The 21,727-nt window shown below is 41.9% G+C and overlaps 1 protein-coding gene and 1 pseudogene across 4 annotated transcripts in view; both read left to right on the top strand.

Moving 5' to 3' along the window:
* PCGF5 (polycomb group ring finger 5) overlaps window positions 1-21,727 on the top strand; it is a 111,948-nt gene that overhangs the window by 54,436 nt on the left and 35,785 nt on the right. For all 4 annotated transcript variants that reach the window (XM_070432722.1, XM_070432721.1, XM_070432719.1 and 1 more), the window contains exon 3: window positions 21,290-21,386. In XM_070432722.1, the coding sequence (XP_070288823.1) occupies window positions 21,290-21,386 (97 nt within the window). The remainder of the gene's footprint in view (window positions 1-21,289; window positions 21,387-21,727) is intronic.
* LOC139021890 (asparagine synthetase [glutamine-hydrolyzing] pseudogene) lies at window positions 10,755-15,491 on the top strand (annotated as a pseudogene).

Genomic DNA, 21,727 nt, shown 5'->3' with positions numbered 1-21,727 from the left:
GTGGAGACTTTATCTTATACTTCCATGTTTCCCACTATACCAAGCATGGTACCTGGACATGGATCACAGTCTGTTTTGCTTTTTTGCTTCTAACATGTGTGCATTGCTTTTATATTTGGATGTCTCCAGCAATAACTGCCAAAGCGTTTGGAAGAAAATAAGAAAGCACAAATTTTTCATTTTCTACCTATATAATACTAGGGGCCCGGTGCACAAAATTTTGTACACTGGGGAGTGGGTTCCCTCAGCCCAGCTTGCCCCCTATCACATACTGGGAGCCCTAGGGGATATCCTACTACCTGCTCCCTGCTCCCCTTGGGGAGCGGACCTAAGCCACAGTCTGGCCTCCCTTTGTGGGAGTCGACCGGCCTGATCAGGGGAAGGCACCAGCCCCATCACCGCACTGTTGCAGCCACTGCCAGTCACCGCAGCCACCAAGGTGTTTTCATTAACACGGACTCCAGTCCCTTTACCATGAAAAAATGACAACTTTCTTTAGGCATTTTCAAGAAGTGTCTTTCATAGGATATGACATTTCTTTCTTTCTTTATCCTCACCTAGGGATATGTTTCCATTGATTTTTAGAGAATGTGGAAGAGAAAGGGAAAGACAGAGAGAAACATCAAAGTGAGAGGAACACTTTGATTGGTTGCCTCCTGCATGAGCCCTGATCTGGGCGGAGCCAGGGAGGAACCTGCAACCTAGATACGTGCCCTTGGTCAGAATTGAACCCAGAATCTGCGTTGGGCAGGCTGAGGCATTATCCACTGAGCCAAACTGGCTAGGACAGGATATGACATTTCTTAACCCTCCAGCAGCAGACCTTCCTTTTTTTCTCCAGGAGTGTGGTTAAAAAAAACCCTAGATCACTTTTTGGACTCTTATTACCCAAGTTACTAAGAATATTACCAGTGGCATACAGGGAGCTTAACCAATCAGCAGTCAGAAAAGGTGTTTCCTCTGTAGTTCACACCAATTGCTGGTTTGGCCCCTGCCCAGGCCTAACACCTCTGGCGAGTCATTAGCCCTGGGCCACGGCACCCCCAGCTCCCAGCCGCCGTGGCCATCAAGGATCGCTGGCTGGCTGTGCCCCGGTTCTGGCCGCCACCACCATCAAGGATCACTGGCTGGCTTCTCCCCTGCCCAAGCCTAAAGCCTCTGGCTGAGGCGTTAGGCCTGGGCCGGGGCACCCCCAGCTCCCCGCCACCGCAGCCATCAAGGATCGCTGGCTGGCTCCTCCCTGACCCAGGCCTAAAGCCTCGGGCCGAGGTTTTAGGCCTGGGCCGGGGCACCCCCCACTCCCTGCCACCGCCGCCGCCATCAACGATCGCTGGCTGGCTCCTCCCCGGCCCAGGCCTAAAGCCTCTGGCTGAGGCTTTAGGCCTGGGCCGGGGCACCCCCAGCTCCCACCACACCCGATCGCTGGCTGGCTCCTCCCTGGCCTAAGCCTAAAGCCTCTGGCCGAGGTGTTAGGCCTGGGCCGGGGCACCCCCAGCTCCCCGCCGCTGCCGCCACCAAGGATCGCTGGCTTAACGATCGCTGGCTGGCTCCTCCCTGGCCCAGGCCTAAAGCCTCAGGCCAAGGCGTTAGGCCTGGGCCAGGGCATCCCCAGCTCCCTGCCACCGCTGACATCAAGGATTGCTGGCTGGCTCCACCCTGGTTCCCCCCGCCATCTCCGCCATCAACCATTGCTGGCTCAATGATTGCTGGCTGGCTCCTCCCTTACCCAGGCCTAAAGCCTCAGTCCGTGGCTTGGAGCCAACATATGCAAATTAGCCACCATCTTGGCTGGCGATTAATTTGCATATCTTGCTGATTAGCCAATGGGAAGGGTAGCGGTCATATGGCTAATTACCATGTTTCTCTTTTATTAGATAGGATAGATTTTATATCTGTTCTTCTCAGAAAATATTTGGGGCATAATGGAATCCCAATTTAAATGTAACTTTTTTGGAGGAAAAACAAAAGATTCTAGAAGTATAAATAACCCATTTATAAGCAAGGGTTATGTTTATGCTTGCAACAGCAATTTAACGTATAAAAAGGTGAGTGACAGTTTAACTGCATTTTCAGTCATTCTGGCCTGAAAAATCACTTGGAAGTTAACAAGCCCCTTTACTGAGAGAGAATAAAAATGGCAGCAGTGTGATGAAAAGACAGTGGAAAAAAACAAATGTGACCTTTTATCATCAACAGAGAACAAAGAACAGAGTTGATGGAGTCAGGTACTCAACCCAGTGTCTGAGGATTCCATAGTGCTAACTATGGAATAGTTATGCACATCCAGTCCTTGGAATTCTATGTATTTTTTTCTTTGTAGTTACAATAGGGCTTATATAAGGCAAAAATTATTTCACTTGTAAAATATTCTCTTATTAGTACTGATAAAATAAATAGCACCACGAAGTAGTGTTTTTCAGTCATTGGTTGGTCTTTGATATTACCTGGTTTTCTTATGTATAATGTGGGACAGATACAGTGGCATTGTGATTTAAGAGCAGTATAAAATAGAAAAGTAAGATGACCAAATTGGACAGGAGGAAAGTGAGAAGTGTTAAATGACAATGTGATACACCATAATATTTTCAGTCTTGACTTAGTCATATAAAAAGAATGTCATAACTTTGTACAAAGACTATACTTTTATGTTCCTATAAGTAAAGAATAATTTTTATTATGAAACTAATTATAAATAAAAGATTTTGGTCTTACTGTTCAAGTTTGAAATATATAAATAGCGCTTTATTAATGGTGAGCAAAACCAGATGTGGAATCTGCCCTTCTGGACTTTCTGGTCAAGTGAAGAAAGATAGAGTAATCAAGTTAAGAAATGTATAAAATAAAATTGGATGTTAATACTAGTAAGTGTGATGAAAATACTAGTAATAAAACAGAATGATAAAATAACAGGTATATGTCAGGTTATTGCAGTAGAATGGAATGCAAAATAAGGAACTAAAGTGTTTTCTGAAATTCCTAAAGCCATAGGTCCTAGATCTTCTCAGGCAGGGACATTAGTTTTTGGGCAGTGGAGGTGCATTAGGGTGGGAAATAGGGATCATGAGTGGCTCTCCCTGCTTTGATATGGATAAATGAAGTTGCTTTACTCTTCTTTCAAAATACTCTGCAAAGGCATGTCAGCTTTTTCTCTCTTCAAATCAGAGAGGTTTTTGCTCTCCCATTCTCCCATTGAAAAATTCTGGAACTAACACTGACTTCTGTATAGATGTAGAAAGAAGGGCCAGAAGGACCAGCAGGATGGCTGACTGCAGCAGCCCTTGATGTTGTTAGCACTACAGCTCAGTAGGAGGAGGAGAAAGGGGCAAGCCAATCAGAAGGAAGGGGGAGCCAGAGATGGCAGGGCTAGCTGTACCCTAGGATTCTGGCAAGAAGTTGGGGGGGAAACTTATAAAAGCTTACTATCATCACTTCCCTTCAGCAGGCCAATGACATTCTATAAAAAGATGAAAGTTTAAAAATTTAAAACATAAATATGAGTTTTTAGTTTTAAATGAGAAAATACTAGAGGAACTAAATCTGCATTTACTATAGTTATAAGTCTATAAGATAATTTTAATAATCCAACAGACCTAAGGAAATAAATATGTTCTCACAAATAATTATTGAATTTTTAAAAATAAATAATTAGCACTTTGCTAGCCTCTGGGTTAGATTGGTTAAAAAAAAAAAGATAATTGGGAACTTAAAACTCTATCAAGCAAAACTTCTCATAAGATAAGAAGAAATTTCTACACATGTATTTGGATCTTTTTCTTTTCTGTGTGAGCTCAGCTGGTGGAACTCAACATACCTAACAATGAATGAATGAGATTCTAACACTCTGTTGTCCAAACAAGAAGTATATTCCACACTTGACTCCATTTACCCTCACTATCAAAACAGGGCCAAAGTCCTGACTGGTCTCTCTCCTTAGTATCTCTTAAATCTGTCCTTTCACTTCCTTCCCCCATGACTGTCCAGGTCCTCATTACTGCTCACCAGTCACTGCAGCCCACTCTTAACCAGTGTTACAGTGGTGGTCATTTAAACATCTTGCTGTCTTCATCACTCACTCTTCAGCTAACCCAAAATTTCCTGAAGATACCCTAATGCCCCCCAAATTAAAGCTACATAGGTGTGACCGATTTCTGTCCCACCATCCAACACACACCATGTGCAAATAATTTGTTTAGCAGCTTGTTCTGCTTGGAATGCACTTCTCCTGTATACCTGGCTAGCAGTTACCCATTCTTCAAAAATCATTTCCTCCAAGATATTCCATCCACCTGCTACCACAGACAGATTTGGGTTAAGTGTATTCTTAGCACCTGATACTTGAGTACTCAATAAAGGCTTACATGAATAAGTAAATAGCCAGTCGGTTGGTTATTTTATTGTGTGTTTTTCCTTTCAAAGATTCAAATGCAGTGATAGGTAGCTTGAAAGGCATGTAGATAGTGTTGGTTAGGAATTACAAATTTTTAAAAACTACCTTCTAAAACAGGGGTGGGCAAACTTTTTGACTCGAGGGCCACAATGGGTTCTTAAACTGGACCGGAAGGCCGGAACAAAAGCATGGATGGAGTGTTTGTGTGAACTAATATAAATTCAAAGTAAACATCATTACATAAAAGGGTACGGTCTTTTTTTTTTTTAGTTTTATTCATTTCAAACAGGCCGGATCCGGCCCGCAGGCCGTAGTTTGCCCACGGCTGTTCTAAAATATAGGTGCGAGTCTTGTGTGCCTTAGGCAGGGAGAGGGAGAGATGCTGGGTTGAGGACTGGAGATTGGTGGCTCTAAGTTAAGGGCTGCTCTATCTTTTGCACTAGGGTTCTGAGGAACTTTTTAAGGTTACATAGAGGATGTATAGTTTGTTGATTTAAAATGGAAGACTTTTCACTTAAACTAAGAAGAACAAAGGACCTTTTTCCAATAGTTAAAATGTGTAGAATATAGTGCATTGGTTCTTAACTCTTTCGTGGTTAGCATGCTATAAGAATCTGGTTATTCTTTTCTCAGGAAAAAAGGGAAGGTTTAGACACAGAATTCTGTGTTATAATACAGGAAAGTTTTCTTCTTTTTGCCCTTTCAGAGATTATTGCATTAATCCCCTAAGATTGAATTATTTGGAAAAACACAATGTTGTACTTGGTTTTAACTTATGCAAAGAACAAGGGTTAATTGATAGTTAAATATAGTTGATGTGACAATTAAGTGACATGATTTTATGTGGTAATATGGAAGGATGGAGGAAGAATTTAATCGTAAAATGGTAAAATTTAAGTACTACCAACCATTTATTATTTTTGAACAAGTATTATAAATACACAAGTATTTAAATTTATAGAGAACTTCTGATGCATTGATACTCAGTGTTTAAAAATCTTGTGGTACATACACTTGCTATTCAAGGTGCTGACTAGCAGCATCACCTGGGAGCTTGTTAGGAGCGCATATCTGTGGGCCTCACTGTGGGTCTGTGAGTCAGGATCTCTGGGGATAAGGCTGGAAGTCTGTGTAATGACAAGTCTCCAGGTGACTCTGTGGTGCACTGAAGTTTGAGAAACACTGCTCTGGACCAGACATTATAATACTAGCATATCTTGAACTAGGCAGCTTGTACTTTTAATCATAGTGTAATTAAAATAAATGCTAATGAAAGATTAAACTAGTAGCTGTTATTTATTGAATGTCATATTTGGGGTCATGAGCTTTACTTTCATTGTCTTATGTAATCTTCCCAAAGACCCTTCTAGTTAGGTGGTAGTATTTAATCATTAACAGATGTTTAGTAGTATCTACATTTTATCAGTTTTTATTCTAGCCAGTGGAAACAAAACAGTAAAGAACACAGGTATAATCTGTGCCCTCCTAGGATTTACGTTCTAATAGGAGAGACAGATAATACATGAATAAACAATATAATTTCAGACGCTGTGTGTATCAAATGCTATGAGGAAAAATAAAACAGAGGAAGTTTTTTCTTGGGAATTACCATTTGAGCAGACCAGAGTAATAGGAAGGAGCAAGCTATGAGAAGGTTTGCGGGCAGAGTATTTCAGATTCATTTTTTAGCATTTTTCACAAAGACTCAGAAAGGTAAAGTGACACAGCTAATAAGTGCTGGACCTGGGTTCTGACTCCTGGAGAGCTGACTTGGGCACATCTTCATATTAAATTGTCATATTCTTAATCTTTCTTTCTGCTTGGCTATATTTTCCAAAAATTCTTTAACAACATGTGAATTTAAAATCCTATATAATAAAATCCTAACATGCAAATCGACCGAACAACAGAAAAACTGCCTGCTATGACGCACACTGACCACCAGGGGGCAGACACTCAATGCAGGAGCTGCCCTTTGGTGGTCAGTGCGTTCCCACAGGGGGTGTGCCGCTCAGCCAGAAGCTGGGCTGGCTGCTCCTTAGTGCTGCCTCAGAGGCGAGAGAGGCTCCCGCCACCACTGCTGCGCTCACCAGTGGAGAGCGCTGCTCAGCCAGAAGTCTTTTTGCCTTCAATACCTACTGCCTCCACTGCAGGCGGGAGGTAAGGAGCGAGGAGTTCCCGAGTGCGGGAGGGATGTCTGACTGCTGGCTTAGGGGGATTGGGTCTAAGCTGGCTGGCGGACGTCCCCTGAGGGGTCCTGGACTGTGAGAGCGTGCAGGCCAGGCTGAGGGACCCCCCCCCCCCCCGAGTGCACGAATTTTACCTTGAAAGGTAAAACATGCCTTGAAACCAAAAAACTAAAAGAAAACATAGGTGGTAAGTTCATTGACATAGTTCTTGGTGAGTGATGATTTTCTGAATCTAACACAGTGATGGCGAACCTTTTGAGCTCAGCGTGTCAGCATTTTGAAAAACCCTAACTTAACTCTGGTGCCGTGTTACATATAGAAATTTTTTGATATTTGCAACCATAGTAAAACAAAGATTTATACTTCTGATATTTATTTTACATATTTAAATGCCATTTAACAAAGAAAAATCAACCAAAAAATGAGTTCGCGTGTCACCTCTGACACGCGTGTCATAGGTTCGCCATCACTGATCTAACACTAAAAGCAAAAATAAACATGTAGGAAGGATTATATCAAACTAAAAATCTTCTGCACAGCACAGGAAACTGTCAACAAAAGGAAAAGGCAACCTACTGAATGGGAGAAAATAATTGCAAATTATATATCTGATAAGAGGCTAATGTCCAAACTATAGATCTCATACAACTCAATAGCAAAAAAAAAAAAAAAAAAAAATCTGATTAAAAAATGGGCAGAGATTTTGAACAGATATTCTTCCAGAGAAGCCATACCAATGGCCTTCAATAAGTACATGAAAAAGTGCTCAACATCACCATTCACCAGGGAAATGCAAATTAAAACAATAATGCAGTATCATCTCAGAATTACTAGATTGGCTATTATCAAACACACGAGTTGGTGAGAATGTGGAGAAAAGGGAACCCTTGTGCACTGTTGATGGGAATATAAATTGGTGCATCTACTATAGAAAACAGTATGAAGTTTCCTCAAAATATTAAAAATTGAACTACCATATGATCCAGCGATTTTACTTCTGTGTCTTTATTAGAAGAAAAGAAAAATACTAACTCGGAAAGGTATATGAACACCCATGTTTATTGCAGCATTATTTATAACTAGAGGCCCAGTGCACGAATTCGTGCACGGGTGGGGTCCGGCCGTCCTGGCCCCAATCAGAGCGGATCGGGGCTGGACCTGTCAGGAGGAGGAGATGGTCGTAGGTTGGCCAGCTGGCCCGCCCCAATCGGGGGCGAACAGGGCGGGCCGGCTGGGGGGAGGGGCCATGGGATGTTGGCCAGCCAGCCCCACCCCCGATTGATGTGTAGGGGGGTGATCAGGGGTGGAGTTGGCTGGGGGAGGAGCCGCTGGCTGATTGGGGTCAGGGGGCCGATCTGGGGTGGGGCCAGGTGGGGGGAGGGGCTGCAGGAGGTTGGCCAGAGGCCCTGTCCCCTGTTGGGGTAAGGGGGTAGATCAAGGGTGGGGTTGGCCAGAGGGAGGGGCTGCAGGAGGTTGGCTGGCCGGCCCTGCCCCCTATTGGGGTAGGGGGGTGATCAGGGGCGAGGCAGGCCATGGGGAGGGGCTGCGGTCCAATCAGGGTGGGAGGGGGCCATCAGGGGCGGGGTCTGCTGCGGGGAGGGGCTGCATGAGGTTGGCAGGCCGGCCCCGCCCCCTATTGGCATAGGGGAGGTGATCAGGGGCGGGGGCCGGTCGGGGGAGGGGCCGTGGGAGGTTGGCCGGCCGGCCACACCCCCAGATATGACTGGTTTGCTGGCTGCAGTGGGTGTCATAGTGACCAGTCATTTTGGTCGTACAGCGTTCTGGTTGCTGGCTTTTTATATATATAGACTAGAGGCCCGGTGCACAAGAATTTGTGCACTCGGGGAGGGGGGTCTCTCAGCCCGGCCTGTGCCCTCTCGCAGTCTGGGACCCTCGGGGGATGACCACCTGCTGGCTTAGGCCCGCTCCCCGGGGGATTGGGCCTAAGCTGGCAATCAGACATCCCTCTGGCAGCCCGGGAGCCCTCGGGGGATGTCCACTTGCCAGCGGGGAGCAGGCCTAAGCTGCAGTCGGACATCCTTAGCGCTGCTGAGGAGGTGGGAGAGGCTCCCACCACCACCGCTGTACTGGCAACCGTCAGCCTGGCTTGTGGCTGAGCTGAGCTCCCCCTGTGGGAGTGCACTGACCACCAGGGGACAGCTCCTGCATTGAGCATCTGCCCCCTGGTGGTCAGTATGTATCATAATGACCAGTCTTTCCCAGTCGTTCTGCTGTTAGGGTCAGTTTGCATATTACCTTTTATTATATAAGATAGAAGCCTGGTGCATGGGTGGGGGCCAGCTGGTTTGCCCTGAAGGGTGTCCCAGATCAGGGTGGGGGTCCCGCTGGGGTGCCTGGCCAGCCTGGGTGAGGGGCTGATGGCTGTTTGCAGCTGGTCACACCCCCTTCAGAGTGGGGGTCCCCACAGGGGTGCCTGGCCAGCCTGGGTGAGGGGCTGATGGCTGTTTGCAGGCTGGTCAAGCCCCCCTCCCCCCCAATGGGGACCCTCACCCCATGGAGGTTTGGCCAGCCTGAGTGAGGGGCTGATGGCTGTTTTCAGGCTGGCCACACCCCTTTTAGGGTGGGGGTCCCCACTGGGGTGCCTGGCCAGTCTGGGTGAGGGGCTGAGGGCCGTTTTCAGGCTGGCCAAGCCCCCCAGCGATGGAAGCTCTCAGCCTCTCCTTTTTTTCTTTTTTTTTTATTCTGAGATTTATTTACCTTCTATAATTGAAACTTTGTAGCCTTGAGTGGAGCTCAGAGCCGTCCAGGGCGTGCAGGAAGCTTGGCTTCCTCCATCGCCAGGGGCAACCCAAGCCTCCTGCTCGCTCCAGCTCTGTGGCCACAGCCGGCTGAAAGCAGGTATCTGGGGTGTATTTATCTTCTATAATTGAAACTTTGTTGCCTTGAGTGGAGCTCAGAGCCAGCTGCGGCAGGCGGGAAGCTTGGCTTCCTCCATCACTGGAGCAACCAAGCCTCCTGCTCGCTCCAGCTCCGTGGCTGCTGGCCGCCATCTTGGTTGGGTTAATTTGCATATAGTCGCTCTGATTGGCTGGTGGGCATGGCTTAAAGCGTAGCGAAGGCACGGTCAATTTGTATGTTTGTCTTTTATTAGACTAGATAGGCAAGGTATGGAAACAACCTAAGTATTCTCCGATGGATGAATAGGGAAAGAAAATATGGTACACACACACACACACACACACACACACACTGGAATATTATTCACTCATAAGGAAGAATGAAATCTTGCCATTTGTAGCAACATTATGCTAAGTGAAATAAGTTAGAGAAAGAAAAATACCATATGATCTCTCTGATAGATGGAATCTAAATAAGTTTTTTGGGTTGTTTTTTTTTTTTTACCCTAAGCTGATAGATACAGAGAATAAATAGGTGGTTACCAGAGGTAGGGGAGAAACATGAACTATTTTTGGTTTTATTTTCTGTGTTTGTTTGTTAGTTTAAATAAATTGTTTATCCTTTTTTTAAGAGAATAGGAACAAAATCAAAGGCCTAAGAAGAAGTTATATTAAAGTCTCAGTGGGTACAGATATAATTTTTTAGGGTTATACTAGAAATGAGATCACTGGTATACTTATATTACATATTTCAAACAGTATTTTGGCAGAAACTAGTCACTCATTCATGAAAGTGATTATAGTGCTCATTTTGATGATTATTTTTCAATAAGGAAGAATAATTATAGGTCTTAATCTAGATGTCATCCATTATTAATGTCAAAGAAGAATTATATGAGATGTATGGTTCTTTTAGCTTTTGAAACTGTGCATTAGATTAGCAATTTTCAACATGTGCCACAGGAATTTTTAAAACATGCAATACCTGACTATTTTATTAGTGGCACTGACCTCTTTTCCCTTAGGTTGTCAAATTAAAAAATCACAACAGCCAACACAATAGCCATCCAGTGTGAATGAATCAAAATTATACCCTTTTTTTGGGTCAGATCAGCAAAAAATATATTTTTTGGAGTGCCACAGAATTTTAATAATTAGTTTGTGTGTGCCATGAGATAAAAGGTTGAAAAATCGCTGCACTAAATAAGAATGTTTAAACAGTTGAGCAAAGCATCATAGTGGACACTAAAAGATAGATAAAAAATGAAATTGTCTTTTGGCTTCTGAGAAGAAATTATGTCTATGTCAGAATGAGTTGGAAGTGATACCAATGATGATTTGAAAGAAAATATGTAACCTAAAATACGTATTCAGAATCAGAAATCATGGTCAATGCATAGGTATGTTTAAGAGTCTAGCAGAAGCCCTGTTTGCCTGCTGTCCACAGCCTGGATCGCTACTGCCTGGATCGCATACCACCTGCTCACTCGAACTGCTCGCTCCCAGAGAGCCTGTAGTTCCATTGCGCCATGTGTGACATTTGGACCCTCTTTGGCAGCAATGACTGCCTTTCTGTTCAGTGTCTGAAGGCTATGAAGGTTGCACACAGGGGTCCAGATGCATTTTGCTTTGAGAATGTCAATGGATATACCAACTGCTGCTTTGGACTTTCCCGGTTGCTGTTGGTTGACCAGCTGTTTGGAATGCAGCCAATTTGAGTGAAGAAATATCCTTATTTGTGGCTATGTTACAACAGAGAAATCTACAGCCACCAGAAGCTACAATGCCATTTTGAACTTGAATATCACACTAACGTGGATGGTGAAATAATCCATCTTTATGTCAAAGGAAGAATTGAATAGACATGATTTGTATGCTGGATGGTGTATTTGCATTTAATTTACTGGATATGGCCAATAAGAAAGTGTTCCTGGGCAGAGATACCTATGGAGTAAGACGTTTGTTTAAAGCTGTAATTGAAGATGGACTTTTGGCTATGTGTTCAGAAGCTAAAGGTCTTGTTAACTTGAAGCACTCCAGCTTTTTTTTTTTTTTTTTAGTGGAGCCTTTTCTTCAGGGACACTATGAAGTTTTGGATTTAAAGCCAAATGACGAAGTTGTGTTGGTGGAAGTGGTTAAATATAATCACTGCAGAGGTGAGCCTCTGCACACCCTGTGACAGTGTGGAGAAACTTCCAGGTTCTTGGGATAGAAACCATAAAGGCAGCCTCCAGATCCTTTTTTGACACTGCCACTAAAATGTTTGATGACAGAAGGATTGGGTATCTTTTATCAGGGGGCTTGGATTCCAGTTTGGTTGCTGCCACCCTGTTGAAGCAGCTAAAAGAGGCCCAAGTCCAGTACCCTCTTCAGACATTTGTGATTGGGATGGAAGACAGTTCTTATTTTCTAGCTGCCAGAAAGGTGGAAAGTCATATTTTCCTTGGAAGCTTATGACATTACAACAGTTCGCACATCAGTGGGTATGTATCCAATTTCCAAGTACATTAGGAAGAACACAGCATGGAAAAGATCCAGATGAACTGATGCAGGGGTACATATATTTTTACAAGGCACCTTCTCCTGAAAAAAGAGGAGGAGGAGAGGAAGAGGCTTCTAAAGGAACTCTATTTGATGCCCTCCATTGAGATCCAACGTGCTGCCCATGGTCTGCAACACCTGAAACTAAAGAAGACTGTTACTATTGTCAAGTCCTTGCATGCCACTACCCAGGCCGGACTGACTGGCTGACCCATTACTGGATTCCCAGGTGGATTAATGCCACTGATCCTTCTGCATGCACTCTGACCCATCACAAGTCAGCCACCAAAACGAGCTCTTTCTAAGCTATAGAATGAAAGTAAATGTGAAGGTAGAGGCCTTGGGGGCTTGGAAGGGTGGCAATGACCATCATCCATCATGGGGTAAAAAAATGTCTTAAACCTAAAAAACAATCTAACAGCAAGATTGAATATAAACATTAAGAATAAGTACAGTCTAACCTGTAAAAAAACAAAAGGTAATTTCCATTTCGATACTTTGAAGACTTTTTATAGGTACTGATGCTTCATAACACACTAGTTTTTCCCAGACGACTATATTATATCAAAAATTTAAATACCAGTGAACAAAAGCTATGTTCCCGCAGAGGCTTCATTGCTGACATTTCTTTACTCAATATTTTAGAAAACTGAAACAGATTTTAGTTTATATTGACTTAAGTCATTTTAGTTGTCAAAAAGATTACTAGTAAACTCAGAATCTCTCCCCTTTATTTGAAAGCATAGGCAGGTTTCTGACTTCACTACAATAGTGCACTTGGCTCCCTTTACTGTTCCTAACCCTGTGTCCTCATTTATTCCATACATATTCACCGAGCACCTCCTCCTCCAAGTACGATTCTGGGCACCTGGGATACAGTAGGCGATACAATAGACAATAAGTAATCATAGTGTATATTAGAAGGTGATAAATGGTATTGTAAGGGAGAGCCGAGTTGGTAAGGGGAATTGCAGTCAGTGGGAAGGTGTTACAATTTAAAATAAGCCTGTGTTCTGGGTAGGCCTCGTTAAGGAAGTGACATTTGAAAAAAAGAAAAAAAAAAAGAAAAGAAAGCGATATTTGAATAGACTTGAGGAGGTAAAGGAGTTAGCCAATTACACGACTGAGGGAAGAATATTTCAGGTAGAGGGAATAGAAGGAGTCAAGAGTCTAAGGCAGGCATGTGCCTGACATGTTGAGAAATGGTCAGGCCAGTGTGGCTAGACAGCAGTGAGCAGAGAGCACAGGGAGGTGATAGGGTGGATGTGACCCACAGGCACAGTGTGCAGTTCTCATAGGGCCACTGTAAGGATTTGGCTTTTACTCTAGAGCAGTGGTTCTCAACCTTCCTAATGCCGCGACCCTTTAATACAGTTGTGGTGACCCCCAACCATAAAATTATTTTCGTTGCTACTTCATAACTGTAATTTTGCTACTGTTATGAATCGTAATGTAAATACCTGATTTGCAGGATGTATTTAGGCGACCTCTGTGAAAGGGTCGTTCGACGCCCAAAGGGATCTCGACCCAGAGGTTGAGAACCGCTGCTCTAGAGATATGACCCATTTCAGGCAGGATTTTGAGTGAGGAATGGAATTATCTGATTTATGTTTAAAAGCATCACTCAGACTACTATTGAAAACAGACCTGTTAAGAGGTGATTGCAATAGTCCAGGCAAGAGGTAGCGATTGCTTGTACCAAGGCAGTGGTGGTGGTCAGAGTGGTCAGATTCTGGTTATATTTTGAAAGTAAAGCCAAATTTGCTAATGACCTGTGTGGGGGTCATAAGAGAAAAAAGAGTCAAAGAGTTAAGTCAGTCTTAAAGGATATCTTTAAGATTTTGGTCTGAGAAACTTGAGGATAAAGATGTCATCCAATCATATAGAAAAGGCTGAGGGTGGAAGATCAGGAGGCTATTTTTGGAGACACCCAAATGGTGATGTCAGTTGGGAGTTGGATGTGTGAGTCTGGAGAGTATCAGCATGTAGATCATATTTAAACAATGAAAGTACCAAGGGGGTGAGTGTAGAAAAAGAAGAGAAGAGGACCAAGGATGGAGCTCCAGGGCGTTGAGGAGGAGTTGTCAGTAAGATAGGAGAAAGCAGGGTGGGATCCTGGGAGGCAAAGTACACATAGTGTCAAGAGGGAGAAGGAATCAACTGAGTCAACTGTGTTGAGTAAGATGGAACTGAGAATAGAACACTGGACTTAGCAACACAGAGGTCATGGATAATCCTGTCGAGCAGTTTCAATGGAGTAGTAAAGAGTGAAAGTCTGGATAAGTGTGAGAGGATGGAAAATTCCCTGGTTTTACTCATTGTACTGTGATTATGTAAGTATTTCATGTTAATGAAGGTTAAAAAAGAGGTGAAAAACAGAATGGGAAGAGAAGAATTGGAGAGAGTATAAGTAGCTCTGAAATGGAATGACAGCTGACAAGGGAAGTAGGGTCAACAGTTGTTTAAGATGAGGAATATGTTTAAATCTTCAGTAGATAGCAAAAGACTAATCTAGTGAAAGGGGAGAATACTGAAGCAGTGTTCTTAGGTCATCGGGGGGGGATTGAGTGCACAGAGCAGAGACTGGTTGCAGATAGGCACATGAAACTTTTGGAAACAGGCAAGAGCACAAAGTACAGATGCTAGTCATATGGTGATGTGAATTCTCTTCTCTTTGTTTCAGTTTTTTTTCCCCCTTCTGTTTTCAGTGAAAGAGGAAGCGAGGTCATCAGTGGAGAGTGAGATTGGGGGAGGATGTGTTAAGGATTTGAGGAGAGAGGAGAAGGTATGAAGTATTGATGGAGGGCATAATGGACTTGGGGTGTTGAGTATGACCATCTGGCAGATGAAGGACCCACTTTAGGTTCACAGTCATGAATTTAAGGTGAGATACCATCAGTGTGGTGCATGTTTTTCTCCCACAGCTATAATTTTATAGAAGCAGAGTATGTTGGATTTAGCCAGGGTTAATAGTTTAACTGAGCAAGTATAATGAAAGAAAAGACAGGTAGAAAAGTTGAAGTACAGAAGAACAAAGCTATCAGGAGTGTGTGTGAGAAATGATCATTATGATTGACAAGAATTTATATTGATCAGGAGGTTATGAGGGCATTGCTGCACTCACTGAGCTACCAAACTCTACCCTGACTCTAAGTCTGTCTATGGAAGTATAACCTTCCAGGACATTTTGGTGTCCTGCCTGCTTGACACAAGATCCTTCTCCTTTGCTGCTGCCTGCTCCTCTGTGGTGGTGAAATCATATAGCATTCTCAGTAGGAAGTGATGTTATCCTAAATGTTCTTCATGAAATTGCAACTCATGTGAGCCTTTGAAAGAAATGTGCCATGTATAACATAACAGAAGGAAGGTGTTTATTAGATCCTTATATAAGTGAAACCAAGAGATACTGTCTCATGGAAGCAAATACTGGAAAACTCTTTTTAAATAAGAATATGTATCAAAATCAGGAAGCTGTTGCCTCTTCTCTTTGCAGATGACTACAATTTACTTAAAAACTGTTAGCAGATAATAAAGTTTTCAAAGCAAACTTTGAAAATAAGTGTTACTCAAGAAGGGCACATAAAGATGATAATGTGCTAAGGAAGGAAGGAAGGAACGTGCTTCTGTGTTGACAGATAAAACGAACACCTTAGGATGATTTTACTAAAGGAGTCAGCATTTGATCACTTTTAATAAACAGAACATTGAGTGATAACACCAAGGACATGAGAGAAAAAACTATTGTTTTATTATCAACTAGAGGTCCGGTGCATGAAATTCGTGCACTCGGGAGGGGTCCCTCAGCCTGGCCTGTGCCCTCTCGCAGTCCAGGAGCCCTCGGGGGATGTCCGACTGCCTTGGAGGCGGGAGAGGCTCCCCCCCACCCCTGCTGTGCTCGCCAGCTGTGAGCCTGGCTTCTGGGCTTCCGGCTGAGCAGCACTCCCCCTGTGGGAGCACACTGACCACCAGGGGGCATCTCCTGTGTTGATCGTCTGCCCCCTGGTGGTCCATGTGCATCATAGCAACCGGTTGTTCCACTGTTCAGTTGATTTGCATGTTACCCTTTTATTATATGGGATGAGAGCAGGATTAGTGGTCAAGAAAAGAAATTTGTGTAGATTATTTTGTGGGTGGACCATACATACAAGATAAGCAACAACAATGGTCCTTGTACCTGTTGTGAAGAACACCCCCACCTCTCAAGAACTTGAAAATAAGGATGTAGGATAGCCCTTTATTAAACTATGAAATCAACATGCAGTAGTACTTCAGAGCAGGTATATGCAAAGTGAAAAGACAGAACAAGATAACTCCTAGACCAGTAGGAATTGTATTAAATATATAAAGTTAAAGAAGGAATGTATACTAGAGAAGTGTTTCACCCAAATGGGAACTGCCTATCTTTGCATGTATGATACTTCTTTTTCTAGGGTGAAGGGTCAATCTTGGAAAAAGAAGTATCATACATGCAAAGATAGGTGGTTCCCATTCGGGTGAAGCAATGTGTAGAAAATATCTTACTTGAGCTGTAAGACTATCTCTAGGGCTGTCATAGCTGCAGAGGATTAATATCAATACATAATAGATATTTAAAGTCCCTTTAGCAAGATCATCTGTTGTTTCAGATGGACACATCAAACTAATCATAGTCTGTTGCCATTCAATATTCGATTACTGATACTCCTTGTTATGATTTTATGCTCATCTGGTGATCTAATTTATAGTTATAGCTCAAATATTCATTGAATATAAGTACATTACGATATACTTATTTACACATTTTACACATATTATCTCATTTAATTCTTACAAGAACCTTGTGAGATAGATATTCTTGTTATCTGCTTTGTACATAGAAGCATAGAGTAAGTAATGTGCCTGGTGGTAGGACTGAGTTTCAGATCCAGTCTGCCTCTAGATTGTCTTTTGTCTAGAGCAGCAGTTCTCAACCTGTGGGTCGCGACCCCTTTGGGGGTCGAACGACCCTTTCACAGGGATCACCTAAGACCATCGGAAAACACATACATAATTACATATTGTTTTTGTGATTAATCACTATGCTTTCATTATGTTCAATTTGTAACAATGAAAATACATCCTGCATATCAGATATTTACATTACGATTCATAACAGTAGCAAAATTACAGTTATGAAGTAGCAACGAAAATAATTTTATGGTTGGGGGTCACCACAACACGAGGAACTGTATTAAAGGGTCGCGGCATTAGGAAGGTTGAGAACCACTGGTCTAGAGCATTATGCTGTCCTACCTTGGCCTCTGCATTACAGGGAGAGAGTATCTTCATCCCATATTTTTTCGATTATGTTTTGTCCCATGACTGATTTCCTGATAGTGAATAGTAAAGTGACTTCTGATTATGATTTGGCAGAGGGCCAAATCCTGGAATGGGTTCATCAATCAGAGGTACTCACTGGTAAGGATTTTGTGGCCAGCTTCTGGCCTCCTTTGGCCAGGATTTCCCAGTTATCTTTGACTGTCTTGGTGGAGAGCTTTTCAAAGTTAAGAGTCCTGTTGTTGATCTCCTGGAGATTCTGATTTAGTTGTTTTGGGATGGGGCCCATTAATCTGTTCTTTAAAAAATCTCATTGGTGATTGTGGTGCCCATCTCAGTTTGGGAACCACCGTTTTAGATGACACATGACTCTATTAATTTGTGCAACAGCCTAGTTCAAATCTAAGAAATGTTAAAAGGAAGAATTTCAGTTTGTAAGCTTTAGGCAGAAGTTTTATGATGTTTGTGATGGGCTAAATATAAAGATCAGTTAAAAATAACAAATCTTGTTGCCAAGGATCAAGTGTTATTGGCTATATGATGCTTAGCATAGTAGTTGGACTTTAGGCCTGCAGATGCACAGCCGGGGAGTGGATGCCATCTCTGCTACACAGCTAGGCAGCTGTGAGCAGCCATGGCAGCCTACTCAGGCTCTCCAGTACTGTTTCTCATTTGCCAAAGGAGGATGGTAACAGTCCATACTTTAATCTATACAAAGCCCTGAGCCCAGAGCCTGATACTAGGTTAGTGCTCAGGTAATGTTAGCACTTGTTGCTATTTAAGTGGTTTTTCAACTGGGAATAATATCATTGGTGAGCCTAACTCCCGTTCTGACCCAGGTGTTTCTTGTGGCCACAGCATCTTTCTGTAGGTGGCTGGTGAGAAGGAAGATTGTAATTAGTCTCCATAGAGTCTTAACCCAGACCTGGACCTTTTTATCTTGCACCTGTTGAGTTAACCAGTATGTATAGCAGTTGAGCAATCAAAGAGCTTAGCATTAAATCTTTAAGATATTTTAAAAATATGTTTTATAGCTGGTATAAACCAAATTAAAGACTAAGAATCAAAGGGTAGATTTGTAGTGATGATTTTGTAAACATCTTAGGGAAAGCAAATCTTTACTGAACTTCTGCCTTGGATTTTCTCAGGTTCTACTTTGTATAAGGTTGGACTTTATTACCAACTTTTAAAATCATGTGGGAGATGTATTTACTACCAGTTGGTTTTTTTTACTTTTTTTTTTAAGCTGTTTTATTGATTTTTAGAGAGAGAGGGAGACGGAGATCGAGCCTATAACTTGGGAGAGATGATATATCTATATAACATTTTTTTCCCTTTGTAAAGTTAAAATCTTTAAAATTTGAGGTAAAATGTGTGATTTCATATCAGAATACCTGGGTTCAAGTCTCTGTGTCATTCATCAGAGTAGACAGGTTATTTGCCTAGAGGAAACTCTTCTTCATCTGCAAAATTAGAATAACATACAGTTATCTCAAACGTTGATGTGAAATATAAATTCACCTCCAGATGGGGCTTTTTATCTCCCTCTATAACAGCATTGTTCAGTAGAAATAAAAGTGAGCTACCTGTGTAATTTAAATTGTTCTAGTAGCCACGTTTTAAAAAGGAATAATTTTAATATTTTATTTAATCCAATGTGTCTAAAATATTTCAGCATATAATATAAAAATCATTGAGATTTTTTTCATGCTAAGGCTTTGAGATGTGCTGTATTTTACATCTCAAGTTGAACTAGCGACATATCATGTGCTCAGTAGCTACACATGGCTAGTGCTACCATATTGGACAGTCCAGTTCTGGAATATAGATTAATATTTCCCATCAGCACCCTTGGGCACTGGTGTTGTCTTGGCCTTAAACAATTAACACAGCCTTATTCTTGAAACTGTGTACCTCTGGATGGATGAGCTTTCATTTCTTTCTTCAACCTAGGTTAGTATTTTGTCCTTGGGAGGACAGGCTCCTACACTCAGCCTTTGGCTGACTCTGGGCATATCATGTGCCTCTCTATTTGGTCAAGGCTGATAGACAACCAGGAATTCCTGAATCCTTGAGTATGATAAACCTTTGGAATCACCAGGGAATTGGACTTTGTAATACCCCTTCATTCTTGCTGTAATGTCTTTTTTTTTTTTTTTTTTTTTTTTTTTTTGCCTTCTTTCCCGAATTTCAGAGATTTGTCTGTTGTCCCTGGGAAAAGAGCAAATACCAGGAATCTTCTAGGAATTCTGCTTTTCAATCCTCCACTACAGTGTGGCTTAACAAGCAGCCCTTCTTTCCCAAAAGTTATTTTGACTTTTTAAAAGATTTTTAGAAACTTTTTGGGACCAAGAGATTTGTGGGTTTTTAAAAAATATTTTTTATATGTTTCAGAGAGGAAGGGAGAGGGAGAGAGGGATAGAAACATCAATGATTAGAGAGAATCATTGATCGGCTGCCTCCTGCATGCCCCCTACTGGGGATTGAGCCTGCAACCTAGGCATGTGCCCTGACAGGGAATCGAACCCTGACCTCCTGTTCATAGGCCCATGTTCAACCACTGAGCCACACGGCTGGACTGGGACCAAGAGATTTAGAGGACAGAGGCTATATTCATATCTAAGTGTTTTTATTTTTAATGTTTTCTAATACTGCGTTTTATCCACATTTTGAGAGAACTGTACTGAAGGGCGTTCCCTAATAGCTGTATGTAATGGTATAAAGAGGTAGGTAATATGGGATTCAAGGATATTTAACAAAAAAATATGCTCAGATGTCACCTTCGTAGAAAGTCCTACCTTGATCACTCTGTCTGAAATAGCCCCCAGTTCTTTTAGCCTTTTTTTGGTTTGTTTTTAGTCTCACTTATTACTAAATTGTTTGTCTTCTCAAATAGAATATAAGCTCCAGAAGGGTATGAATTTTGTTTACTCCTGCACCCCAGCTCCTAGTACAATGTCTGGCCCTCCATAAACGTTCCTTGAATCAATGAAAAGAAGTGCCGAGATATCCTCTATATGTATTAATGATTTTAAAGTTAGATACCCAGTAGAATTCTTGCCTGACCGTTGTTGCTCTAATAGTATATGTAATTTGCTTGAACTTTTCAGACCTAATCTCAGTGGTAGGAATCCTTTAGTTTACTCTTGCTCAGTCATTTAAACTTTTACTTCTTTTAAACAGTGTGGGACATGAACAGTGCTAAAAGGAATCTTTTGTAATGGAGTTGTAAAGTAGGGGTTGGGGGAGCCTAACTGTATTTTCAGATTATAAAGGGTAGTGAAATGGAGGTGGTGGTATTAGGATAGGGAAGTGAGGGAAAATTTTTAATAGTTGGTCTAAGGATTTTGGGCAAGATAGTTGGCATAGTAGGTAATAGAAGCTTAGGGAAAGGTGAGAGATTAGTATTATTTGGAGGAAATGTAGGCAACATATAGGTTTGTGGTAAAAAAAAATCCACAAGTCATATTTCTGTTATCTTAGTTTAGAATCTTTATTTAAAAATCTTAATTTTCCATGTCAGTTTTGCAGTCATTCTTTCACTTTGCCTCTCGTGCCTTTGTGCCAACTGGATGCCACTGCCATGCTTGTTGTGCTCCATGGAATCATGGGATCTGTGAGCGCTGAGCCTCATGCTCCGCAAAGACCGGAAGTTCCCTTGTAATTCCTGCTTTGTTCCAGGAGCACCCTGCTAATGAAAAGTAATCCAAACATGTTGAAAACTCACAACTTCTTCTAAGAAATATTTATTTTGCATTCAAATATATTTCTAGCAAAAGAAGTAAATTCAGTTAAGGTAAAAACCTCATTTTGGTCCTACTTCTTTAAGAAAAACAACAAAATGGTATATACTTTTTATATTGTGACAGTTGGGTTTTTTCCAGTGTTACAATTTTAAGGTTTTATAAAGTTTGATTAAAGAATAGTACTCTATCTATAGTAGGTAATTTTTAAGGACCATTTCTAATTACATTCAGTTTAAATGACGCATTTTAACCTAACGCCTTCTTTCTTCTTAGTCTGTAAGACTTGTATTGTTCAGCACTTTGAAGATAGCAATGATTGTCCCAGGTGTGGCAACCAGGTTCATGAGACAAATCCATTAGAAATGTTGAGGTAAGTAAATACATAAACGCTTAATAATTTTTATTATGCATTGTAATATTTGTTGGCACCTTGGTTCAATTAATACAGATTTTAAGAAGAAATAGAAAAATACGACTGTACATATTAAATATTTAAGAAATACATTTCCAAATTAAAATTATAACTTTATTTCAGGCTCTCAGAGTTACTTTAGTTGTAGTTTTGCTTCAGTATTTTAATATTCTACACAATACACCACTTTTGTTGAACTACATGGCAGTAGAAAGAGAGCAGACCTAATAGTGAGGTAGACTAATCTTGGTACTATTAAATTTTTTAAAACTCAGAATTTTAAAAATGACTGCCATTTA

This window comes from Myotis yumanensis, unplaced genomic scaffold, assembly GCF_028538775.1.
Source record: "Myotis yumanensis isolate MYYU_CA2020_CCGP unplaced genomic scaffold, mMyoYum1.0.hap1 SCAF_13, whole genome shotgun sequence".
NCBI classification, from domain to species: domain Eukaryota; kingdom Metazoa; phylum Chordata; class Mammalia; order Chiroptera; family Vespertilionidae; genus Myotis; species Myotis yumanensis.
This window is presented reverse-complemented; position numbering and strand designations above follow the sequence as displayed.